At 43.4% G+C, this 12,201-nt stretch overlaps 1 protein-coding gene across 2 annotated transcripts in view; it reads right to left on the bottom strand.

Annotated features, from left to right (window-relative positions):
* Positions 1–10,035, bottom strand: part of Sec63 (SEC63 homolog, protein translocation regulator) — an 81,109-nt gene extending 71,074 nt beyond the window's left edge. For both annotated transcript variants that reach the window (XM_041653456.1, XM_041653457.1), the window contains exon 1: positions 9,775–10,035. In XM_041653456.1, the coding sequence (XP_041509390.1) occupies positions 9,775–9,898 (124 nt within the window). In that variant the 5' untranslated portion in view covers positions 9,899–10,035. The remainder of the gene's footprint in view (positions 1–9,774) is intronic.
* Positions 10,036–12,201: the final 2,166 nt, after the last annotated feature.

Below are 12,201 nucleotides of genomic sequence, written 5' to 3'. Positions count from 1 at the left end.
CCAGGACTTTAATCCTAGGCATATCACTTAGCAAATTAAAGACTCAAGTAGTCAGAAAAAGAGAGATATAGTAAAGATAGAATCAGATAAGAAAACCTCTAAATGGTTTACAGTGCATTTAAGATTAAATGTGGGCTTGGGAGAGAAAAGAAAAAGGATAAAGTTCTTAAAATATAAAAGAAAGAAAGAGATTAGTTGAGTGTGGTGGCATTTGCAAGGCACAGGCATGCAGACCTCTGCGATTTCAAGGTGTGGTGGCACACACCTTTAATACCAACACTTGGGAGGCAGAGGCAGGTGGACGTCTGTGTGTTCAAGGACAGCCAAAGATACACAGAGAAACCCTGTGTCAAAAGCCAAAAATTAAAAATAAAAATAAAAGAAATAGAGGGTAAAATAAAGCCACATAAAGATGAAAAATACACAGAGAATCTGGATACTGTATGTTATTGTGTTGTCTTTAAATTGTTTGGTGGCTTCAGAAAAAGCAAAAGCTGCTAAAAAGACATTTGATTATAAATGCTGCTGGATTAATCCAACATATATATTTTGAAAATGCCTTGACTTCAAAATTTAAGTCAAAAGATATGTTACTTTGGAGAAGAGGTTTTGCTTTTGTTTCCACAGGAAATGAGAGGGTATGAATTCATTCTCGGTTAAGAAAAATCAGGTTTGATCAAGGAAGAGGCCTTAAAAATCTCCAATAGGAACAGATGGCCCAGATTTCTGAGTTCTACATCCACAACAACCTCAAGACTACTGGCTGAGATGATCAGGCCTCACAGACTATTCCAGTCAGGACTTGACCATAATTCTTAATTTTCTTTAGGTCCCCATGAAATTACCTGGTGTGAGAGAAGGAAACAGAACACACACAAACCCACTTAGGAGTTTATTAGAGGGGGTGCATACAGGGATGGCACATCCAGCTTTTAAAAACTGCCTAGCACATGCACACAGGGGGTTGCCGTGACTATGTCACATGCTGATGATGCAGATGATGTGAGACTCACGCATGCACACAAAGGTTTAGCTGAGCCATACATGGATGTAACCATGCATGCGTGCACGAGGGTCACACGGGGGCCCTTTAACATTCAGGCATTTCACCCGAGGGCCCATGTGCACATGCTTGCCTTTAGAACCCAGAAGTGCAGCCTTATCTGTGGCTGAATAATTACACCCCATAAGAAGATCAGTGCCCCCAATCAGCAGGAAGTATCCTGGAAAATTATGCCCACATTCCCCAAAAAATGGATTGTGGATGCTTGTCTTTGTTTAGAGTGTTGGTTACAAGTTGTTATGGATAATGGTCCAGAAAAAAAGCTAAACAAAGGAGATTAGATTCAGAGTTCTTGTCCTGAAAGTGGGGAGGGGGACGGAAGTGTTGTGGGACAATGGCCTTGTACCATCAAGATTTGTTAGTTGTATTTTAATAAAATACTGATTGGCCAGTAGCCAGGCAGGAAGTAGAGGCAGGGCAACCAGAACAGCAGAATTCTGGGAAAAGGAAAGGTCAGTCTGCAGATGTCACTCAGACACAAGAGGAAGGAAGATGAGAATGCCTCGTAGATAAAAGGAACCAAGCCACATGGCTGACACAGACAATTATGGGCTAATGTAGGAAGTAGGAGTTAATAAGAAGCCTGAGCTAATAGGCCAACCAGTTTATGATTAATGTAGACCTCTGTGTGTTTCTCTGGAATTGAACAGCTGTGGGACCAGGAAGGACAGAAAACCTCTGTCAACACCTTTCTTCTTTTCAAGAAGCATCTTAAATCACCTTCTCTGCATTAAATACACAAGCCCCAAAATAAAACTATTCCTGCTCTCCTTCATCACCTTCCAGTTGCTGTTTTGATATTATAATACTGTGCAATATTTACTTAATTACAGAAAGGAGTACAAAGCAGCAGCTAAAAAAGAAGCTTTAGCTAATTTGGGTTCAACATCCAATCTTAAACCTGATGACTTGAGGCAAGTTGAATACCTATTTGAGGTCTCAGCTTTGTCATCAAGATATTTAAATTTCCTCCAAGTATATTTAAAGAGCATTATGCACACATCGCCTTAAAGCTAATAAACAACTGAGATGAAAAATGCTGTAGTTCCTTAAGTCCGCCTAGAGGGGCAAGTGAGGACTGCCCCAAGTAAGACATTCTAAAATTACCTTCACAAAAAATTCAAGAAGAAAAAAGAAGCATGGAGAATATGTCTTCCACACCTAGACAACAACCACACTAGCAGAATCTGTCTTATACAACTGTTTTGAAGGCTTACATCTTTTGAAGGATGGCTTCAAATTAAACTGTGATTAATTTGTCAATTTTGGCCTTAGGCACTACTACAATCCCCTAGAGCAAGTTACTCTTCTGGTGTTTCTGGAGTAGCCTACTGTATATACAAATAGAGGACCCAATGTAAAAACCAACTACCAACCAGTTCTCCCAGTCATACACAAAACACTACCCCAACATCAGAAACATCCAGATGTCTTCCAGTACAGAGATTTTATGGGATGGCCATCGGTTAGACCACAAATTATCACATTGTCTTTCCTCTGACTACATGGGATGACATTAAAAATCAATGGCAAGTAAAATTACAAAGAAGTAAAATTTATAGACGTGTGAACATCAACTCAACAAATCAAAGAACCCAGAACAATTGAAAGAAGAATGAAAATAAAAACATGATATACCAAAATATATGGGGCATAGCAAGAATAATGTTCAATGGGAGGATTTAGTTTAAATAAAACAAAATCATTACCTATAAGAGAAAAAAATCAACTTCTGTTCATTCCTTCATGTTTTTCAGTTTTTAAAGAAATATTTTGTTATGGGGGGAAATATATACAGTGTTAGGTCTCAAACTTAACCAATGGCTAACTGAGGTGTCTATTAACATAGCAAATTGGATAATGTCCTCCAGCCTCTCTCAGCATCACCAGTACCTGTTACAGAGCCATCCTGGCAGGCATACCCTACCCCCTATCCTAAACTCTCCAGCCCAATGCTGGGCTGCCCGTCCCCCCAGCTTCTCTGATTCCTACATAACCCAGCCATTTTGGCTAATGCACTCTCTTTGCCACTTGGTCCAAGGCACCTCTCTTAAGCCCCCTCCTCTCTTCTCTTTCTCTCTCACTACTTCCACCCCTGGTTGGGTTCAGTCTGGACCCTTCCAGGTGTCTGTGATTAAGCTCTCCCCTATGTCTACAATAAACCTTCTCCTCCGCCATATGGATGAGGGTCATGTCCTCATTCATTTTTTCATTTATGCAGGTACACACTGAGGCCAGAAGAGGGTGTTGGATCCTCTGGAGCTAGTTAGGTGTGGTTTATAGATGCTAGAAACTGAACTGGAATCTTCTGCAAGAACTGTCCCTTTTAAAATTTTTATTGGTGTGTGTGTGTGTGTGTGTGTGTGTGTGTGTGTGTGTGTACACACCATGGTGCATATGTGGATAACTTACAGGAGTCAGTTCTCCTGCTATCATTTGGGATCCAAATATGGAATCCAAGCATTCAGGCTTGGCAGCCGGTACTAGCAAAGCCATTTCTCTGGCCCCCTTTGTGCTTTTCTGCACTGGGTATTTGCAGCTTAAGGGGAAAAAAAAAAAAAAAACACAGAGGCTAGGGAAAAAAAAAATATCATCTAGAAGAACTGAAAACATTATTTACCAAATGTAGAAATTTCTATTGTAGTTCTACAGGAATTTTACATGTACCTTTTTTCTTTCTAAAAACCATTCTTAGGAGGCCTGGTTGGTTTGGAGTTTTCTGTTTTTGAGATAAGTCTCACTAAGTAGTCCAGAATGACCTGCAATTTACAATCTCTTGCCACAGCCTCCCAAAGGCATATGGGCACCACAAGCCAGCCTCATGACACTTCTTGATTCCTTATGGCAAGTTATTATTTTCATCCCTAGAAATAAAGCTTGGAGTCCAGAGTAAACTAAAACAGAGACTAGACTAGAGCTTAAAACTTTTTAAAGTAGGACTTTCCTACTACAGTGCTAAATGACAAAAACAGATACCTACTCATATCCTCAAATATGAGTGATTGACTTAAATACTACTTGAGAGAATACAAGCAAATAAAATTAATTTTTAAAACATTTCAACTAAACTCTTCAAATAAAAACAGAAACCTGAGGAGCTAAGTAGCAAATCAAACAATGTGCGTTAATAGTACACTGCATTTCAGACACATTCTAAACGCTTAACATAAAGTCCAGTTTAATCTCCACTCTAATTCTGTAAAAAGAGACTTCTATGTCTCTATTTTACAGATGACCATGCTAAAACACATCACCTGCCTACTAAAAGTACGGGAATCTGCCAATCCAGATTTCAAAATCAGGCAGTTTTGAAAAGGGTCAAGGAATCAAAAACTCAACAAACACTGGGGCTGGAAAGATGGCACAGCAGTGAAGAGTACATGCGCTCTTCCAGAGGACCTCTGTTTGGTTCCCATCACCCAGACCGGCCAACTCGCCACTACCTGGTAAATCCTGCTCTAGGGGAATCTGAAACCTTCTGAACCTTCTGGACTCCACAGGAACTAACTCACATTCACATATACATACTACCCTCCCCAACAACATACACACACACATACACACAAACATACACACCATTAAAAAAAATAACAAAATACATTTTTTAAAAAAATAAATAAATAGGCTGGGCATGGGTGGTGGCACATGCCTTTGATAACAGCAATTGGGATGCCAAAAGAAATTTATTTAATTATTTAATTTTTAAAAAAACCTAAACCAGAAAGAACAAAGAGGACAGTGCGCACAAAGTAACAGTACAGTATTTATGAAAAAAACAAAGATAGGAAGTGGCTGAGGTAACTGTAACTATTTCAGAATCTTGAGAATGTCTAAAATACTGAAGACTCCAATCACAGCATAATGGTAACCACAATAAACTGGTTATGAACTTCATTTAAAGTTGTCTTTGGGAATAATGGAATGGAAGAACGGCTCCGAAGTTAAGGGAGTGTTTGCTGTTCTCACAGAGAACCTAAGTTCTGTGGTGCCTCACAGCCATACATAACTCTAGATCTTGACGTCCAAGGAATCTGATGCCATCTTCTGATCCCTCAGGCACTAGACACTCATATGGTATACCTACAGACATGTAGGTAAAACACTCATACACATAAATCAAAAACAAAATTTGAGTTGTCTTGAAAAATTAATTTCGACTTCCAGAACTTTATTAAGTGCTGTTTTAGAAGTAATTCTAAATCAAAAAGGCTACAACACTTTTTTTTAATGGTGGTGGTGGTGTGTATGCATGCCAATGTCTGTGTGGGAGGTTAAAGGATAAGTCTTGATTCTCTCAGAATCAAGGTCCAGGATCAAACACAGGTGTTCAGGTTTATCGAGAAAGTGCTTTTACCCACTGTGCCAACTCTCTGGTTCTAATTTCTGGTTTTCTGTTCTGTTTTTTTGTTTGTTTGGTTGGTTGGTTAGTTTGGAAGGGGTTGCTTTTTAGCAAAAAGCACATACCAAAACAAATAAACTACCACCCAAGATAATGTCAACAAATGCCATTCCAATAAGGTTCTCTAAGCAGCCCTCTCAAACTTACCTGCAATTTAGACCTTTTGTTATAAAATAGCAACATGCAGCACTCACTTCAGACTGATTAGATGAGTTTCTAGGGACACCTGTGTGTATAAGCTCTGAGTAATTTTACTTGTAGCCTCTACTAAGAACCACTATTACAAGGAAATCTAAACTGTCCATGTCATTACTTTTTCATGTAGATCCATTTTATTAGCCAATTTTCAAACAGCCAAGAAGACCTTTTACTACTAAAAGGGGTATGAATTACGTAGTATATTTAGCCCAACACAAAAGACTAAAATCATGGAAAAAGATTCCACTAATAATGTTTAAAAAGTAAGTCAATTAGCATACCAAATATGGCGAAGACTAGCTATTTCTATTTTCCCAAACCTTAAATTTCACAATCTGTGAAATTTATATATTTTACAATATACTCAAGAACTCAGTAATTCCAAGAAAGCCAAGCATAAACAACTGTGGCTGGAGAGATGGCTCAGAGGTTAAGAGCATTGCCTGCTCTTCCAAAGGTCCTGAGTTCAATTCCCAGCAACCACATGGTGGCTCACAATCATCTGTAATGGGGTCTGGTGCCCTCTTCTGGCCTGCAGGCATACACACAGACAGAATACTGTATACATAATAAATAAATATTAAAAAAAAAAAAAGAATTAACATGGAGCCAAGCAACGACAGTACAAGCACTTGGGAGGCAGAAGCAGATGATCTTGGAGTTCAAGGCCAGCCTGATCTACAGGGTAAGTTCCCGGACAGCTACATCGAGAACTAGTCTGGAACACATACACACACACAAACAATTAACATAGAGGGAGGATGAGAGGTTTCTGGAGGTAAAGGTGCTTGCAGTCATCCCTGACAATCTTCATTCAATCCTTAGATACATAGGGTAGGAGAAAACTGACTCCCAGAAGTTTTCCTCTGCCTACAAACATACACACAAAATAAATGAAAGTGCAATTTAAAAAACACGTACACACATTACTAAAAGTCAAAGAAATTAATATTTCAAAAGGAAAACAAGATTGTTTTCTAATGATCAGGCAAATCTATAAAAGCATAACACCACAAAACCATACAACAACAAATGAGCAACTTATTTTGTAACGAACATGTTTGAAAATTTTCTTTTTCAGGGGTTTTGGATGAGCCTGTAATTCAAGAGTTTTGATATTCAAGACCTTGCAACTGGACTGGAGGGAGGGGTCATAGTAATGAAAGCATCATTTTACTAACACTGTAGTTCTAAAGAAACAATATAAGTAACAGTAATCCAGGAAAAAGCAAGTGACAACCAACAAGTCTCTTAATGATTAGAATAGCACTGAAGCATCCTTCTTCATTCCCATAATGAATTTGGGGCAAGATCAAACAAATACATCAACAGGTGTATATTTACTAAGGCAAACCGGAAGCAGAGCGCCAGGTGTGAAGAAACAAAGTTACAACAGAGTTTATGTATCTTTTTAATCTAACAATAAGGAAACAAAGGGTTTTGAAGGAACAGTGTTCTAATGCTGTGTCTGCCCTACAGGAAACTTACCTAACCTCCAGGTTCTCCAGAAAACTGAGGGCAACACTAACAGTTCTACCTCACTGCATTTTTTTGGTTAGGTTTAAGACAGGGTCCTTCACTGTGTAACCTTTAACTGTCAGGAGTTCTGCCTGCCTGTGCTTCCCACATATTTGAGATTAAAGGCATCCACCACCATATCAAGTTCCTCACTATACTTGAAAGATTTTTAAAACTAATACTGGAGGGTCAAGATTTATCTGTCAAAATTAATTCCTTTCATCGATACTACTAGCATTCTCCAAAGGCCCTCCCCTAAGGAAAGGGATACCAGTACATATTGTATGATATGTTATCAAACAAATTTTGTAGCCCAAAATTATCATTTTTTTTTAAAAAATCACTTTCAATTTTCTTTCTTTTTTATTTTTTTGGTTTTTTGGGTTTTGGAGACAGGGCTTCTCTGTAGCTTTGGTGCCTTTTCTGGAACTAGCTGGCCTTGACACTTTCAATTTTCAAAAACACATGAAAGGTCTTAATTCCACAGAGAGGAGTTTCTGAAATCAGAGCAGCTCCTGATAATATTCAACCATTCTACCTACTATGTCAACGCCTTTGTCTTCTACACAACCAATCACAGACAAGTAGGTGGTAAGTGAACATAAGATACAATACTGGAAAGCATACCTCCTCTTTGTTTTGTTTCTTTTTTCTTTTTCTTTTTTTTTTTTTTTAGTTACACAGTATGGGCGGGTACCTATAGCCCTCCTATGGAGGTCAGAGGACTAGTCTCAAGAGTCAGTTTTTCCCTTCCTCCCTTTGTCCCAGGTCCAGAATCAAGTTGTCAGACTTTGGGACAAGGAAGGGCCTTTACCAGCTTGCAAGGACTCATGTTGCCAGGCTGGCTCTGAAATCACGCTGTAGCAGGTACCAGTAGCCTTGAACTCTGAATCACCTTGCCTCCACCTCTCAAGGCCTGGGACAGTATTTGTGAGCCACCACACTGGTGGGCATAGATCCCTTTAACTTGAAATACTCAAGGAATGGCTTGGGCGTGCAAGTCAAGAAAAAACGTTTCTGTATTAGGACACCAAAAATATGTATGTACACCACCATCCAAAACGCCGTACTATCTCAATGCACTTAGAAACACCGAACACAAGAGTCCGAAATGCAATTTCATAAACCAGCCCTGAATGAGAAACCAGGGTAACTTTGGTTATACTGTTGCATGTAATGGATACTCAAACTTACTGTCAAAGACACAACAGAGATATAATCCTTGCTTACCCTTTATCCGAAATTTACTTTAGTTCCATTGCATAACTAAATAATTTTATAGGGCACTGGGTTCCCTCATCAAAGTGTAACAAGTTCTGGGCTTCACTGGTAACCAGGTACAGTACACAACCTAGATCACCACACCCAACCTAAAAGCAACTTAGCAGACACAGAAAGCTTGCCCTCAGTGCTGCTGTTATACCCAAAACCTACCAATTAGGGCTACCACCACCAGAAAAAAAACCATTAGGAGTTGGCAGTTGCTGCCGTCAGCTTTTTTTTTTTTTTTTTTTTTTTTTTTTTTTTTTTTTTTTTTTTTGGTTTTTCGAGACAGGGTTTCTCTGTGGTTTTGGAGCCTGTCCTGGAACTAGCTCTTGTAGACCAGGCTGGTCTCGAACTCACAGAGATCCGCCTGCCTCTGCCTCCCGAGTGCTGGGATTAAAGGCGTGCGCCACCACCGCCCGGCTGCTGCCGTCAGCTTTAAGAATATCCCGTGCCATATGTCTTAGTAAACACAGAATCCAACCTCACTTTCAGAATACACCTAACATTCCGAGAAGTGACTTTAGCTTGCGTCCTGACACGGATGTTAAATGTGAAAAGGCTCAAGCACTAAAAGCAGATGGCTAGCGACCCCACAACTACCTCCTCCGATCGATCAATGAACCGAGTTTAAGCCTTCCGACTTGCACTTTCCAGTGGCCAACAGGAAACTCCACAGAGAAAAGGAGAGCAAACGGGGAGAAATCTATTTGGGCTTTGATAAAAGGAATAACGGCAGCGCTTCCAACCCCCACGACGTGAGTGAACAAATGAAAAAAGCAAACGGGAGGAAGTGACAGGGGTGGGCGGCTGGTGAGCTCACTTGGAAGTCCCAAACATGCCACCCAGCTCAGGGGTGCCCCCAAACCTCTGTCACAGCAGCTGCAGCCGCGACACCGGGATGAGAGGCAAGAAGGGTGGCGGGAGCGGAGGTCGAGGAGTAGTGCCCGCACTCCGCGTTTCCTCGTCTGCCAACTCTTCTCCCGCCCTCCCCCCCCCCCATCCCTATCCTCCCCAGCCCGAGCCGCTAGCTCCGGAAAGAACACCCAGCACGGGCAGAGGCGGGGAAGACAAAGAGGCAGAAGGCAAGGGACTTCCAGAACCACGCGGAGCGGGTCCGAGCCAAACTCCCGAGGACCACGCAGGAGGGCAGGCGGGCGAGCGGCCCCGGAAATCGCCAGCGAGCTCGGGCCCCGCGCACGGCGGGGCCTCAAGCCGGGCCGCGCGGGCGGCGTCACCGGGACACCGGGCAGCGCCTGCGGGCGGGACGGCGCGGCCAGGAGAGGAGCGGCCGCCCGGAGAGCACCCGAGCAGGACCGCCGATGGGACTCACCCGCATTCTGGTCTCGCGGCCAGAGGTAGTAGGTGGCGGGGATCACGATGAGCCCCACGAAGGAGGTGAGGAAGTAGAAGAAGGTGTTCCCGCTGTCATCGTACTGGAACTGCTGGCCCGCCATGGCTCCGCCTCCTCCGCCGCGCTCCCCTCACCGCCGCCGCCGCCACCACGACCCCGCGCTGCTCTCCGGCTCCCGGCGCCCCGGCCCCGTGTGGCGTAGCTCGGACGCCACCGCCGTCGCCGCCGCCTCTCCTCCCCGCCCCCACGCCGCTCTCACGGACACGCCGCTGCCGCCGCCGCGGCCGTCGCCAACTCTCGCGAGAGGAGCTAGTTCCCGCCCCGCGTGGCTGGTCCCTCCCCGGCCCGTTCCTCCACTAGCTCGCTGAGGGAGACGTGGCGCGCGCAGCAGAGAAACTCTGTCGGACCCCGCCCGTAGCCCCGCCTCCAAACCATAGGGCCCCACCCCTCGCCCCCATAGGCCCGCCCCGAGGCCCGCCGCCTGCTTCCCAGTACCCTTTCCCAGCACCCTTCGCCAGATTCCCTGAGCCTGCCTGCGGGCTTCGGACGAAGGCTTCCTAGGCGTGCTGTGGGCGCGAGCGATCGTCCTGGGTGCGACTGGAACCCCAGCTGTTACCAGCAGCGCGAGATTGTCCGGCCTCTTACTCTCCTACCCCTCTCGCTTTTCTCTGCTTCTGAGCCTCTCCTCCAAGTCAACCTTGTGGAAGCAAGTGCCGTAAAGAATAGGGAAAGGGGATTGATTGTAATTTTGTTTGCAAAGTAATGGTTGCTACTTGAAAACTGCGGGCTGCGCTGCACCCATTTTGCAGATAAAGATTGCCTAACCTGCATAGGTAGTTTCCTGAGTGTTCTGAAGCTTAGGTATTTGGAGCTGCCAGTTCACGAATGCTTAGTGTGACCCAAGCAGTCTTTTGTTCAATTGTCAATATATATCAAGTGGTTCTCAACCTTCCTAATGCTGCAACCCGTTTAATGCAGCTCCGCATAGTGTGGTGACCCCCCCAACCATAACATTATTTTTGTTGCTACCTCATAATTGTAATTTTGCTATTGCTATGAATCGTAAAGTAAATATCTGCTATGTAGGAGATCTGATAGGAGATTCCTGTGAAAGCTGAGAAAGCTAAGGCTCAAAACGCTATCCAAAGGTCATGCTCAATGAGAGAAGGTTTGGGGATCCAAGCCCGATTCGCTCTGACGCCCCATAACAGGTGGTGCCTTTGACCACCTTACCGCATTCCCTAACTCAAAGAGCCTGGCACTCCCTTGCAGCCTGTGAGCAAACCCGAGTCACACTCCGCTCTTGACCACAGGATCCCGGAACTCAACTGAGCTGCCGGACGCTACTCTAATCTTGCAAGGATCTCACCGAAGTCCCGTGGTGGCCTGAGCTGGGCGGGTCCCAGCGTCTGCCCTGCCCTCTGTGGACCAAGAGGACTCCGCATTTTTCACAGAGCCGCTGCGAATATTAAAGGATAATTGTGTAATGCCTTTCAAAAGAGAAAAGGACTGTGCCAGTACAAACATTCTGCCGTATGTGAAGGCTCGTTTTAAAACTCCATACTATTAACTAGATGGCTTTTCAATGTGCCTTCCATTGTTTGGGGGGGAAATCTGGTTCCACAATCTCTTTTATTTAATGTCTCAAAACCAGCTATGAGTTATGAGCTATATGACTTATGCTTTCCCTTATAATAGGTTATGTTCACAAGTATTTTGTCCTCCCTTTCAAATCCCACTTTGGCAGGAAATTTCTCTGCATTTTCTCCCTTGGGGCTTTTTTTTTTCTGTATGAAGTTTCCAAGGACTTTATTCTAGGAGGGAAACTTAGAAGAAGAAAAGAAGTTTGGGCTATGAAGTCAGAACGTAATTGTGACCATCCTGGGGTAGGATAGAGAGGACATTTGGAGGATGCAAAGGGGGGAAGAACCCCTCGTCCCAGACGTTAACGCCAGCCCTTAGGCAGCCGAAACAGGCAGATCTCTGTGAGTTTTGAAGCCATCCCGGACTCATGGTAAGTTCCAGGACAGCCAGGGCTACACAATGAAACTATCAAAAAGGAAAAGAAAAAAAAAATCTGTCACCAGGTGAGAAGCAAGATAAGATGCCGAACTAGAGTTAATATTCCTTTCACACATACATGTTTTATGTTAAAGTATTAAGGCCCGAGTATATACGACGTTAGGCAGGCTCTCATTCCTTTTCCCAGACATCGCCAGATAATCTCAAGCAAAACTGCTTAGAGTAAAGATATCCAACATCCCTGTAGGCAAACTTTTTTTTTATGGATTGTAATACCACCAAGTGCCCCCAGGAACCATCCAGCAATAAAATACTAACTTCAAACCCCACCAAAATTTCATATACAACTATTGTCTGAAGCTGTCTGCTGTGGTAGTCTCTGAG

The sequence above is a fragment of the Microtus oregoni genome, unplaced genomic scaffold (genome assembly GCF_018167655.1).
Source record: "Microtus oregoni isolate MIOR12 unplaced genomic scaffold, Mior012 000006F_ref0000085, whole genome shotgun sequence".
NCBI classification, from domain to species: Eukaryota; Metazoa; Chordata; class Mammalia; order Rodentia; family Cricetidae; genus Microtus; species Microtus oregoni.
Note: the sequence above shows the minus strand (reverse complement) of the source record. Positions and strands in the feature narration are given on the sequence as shown.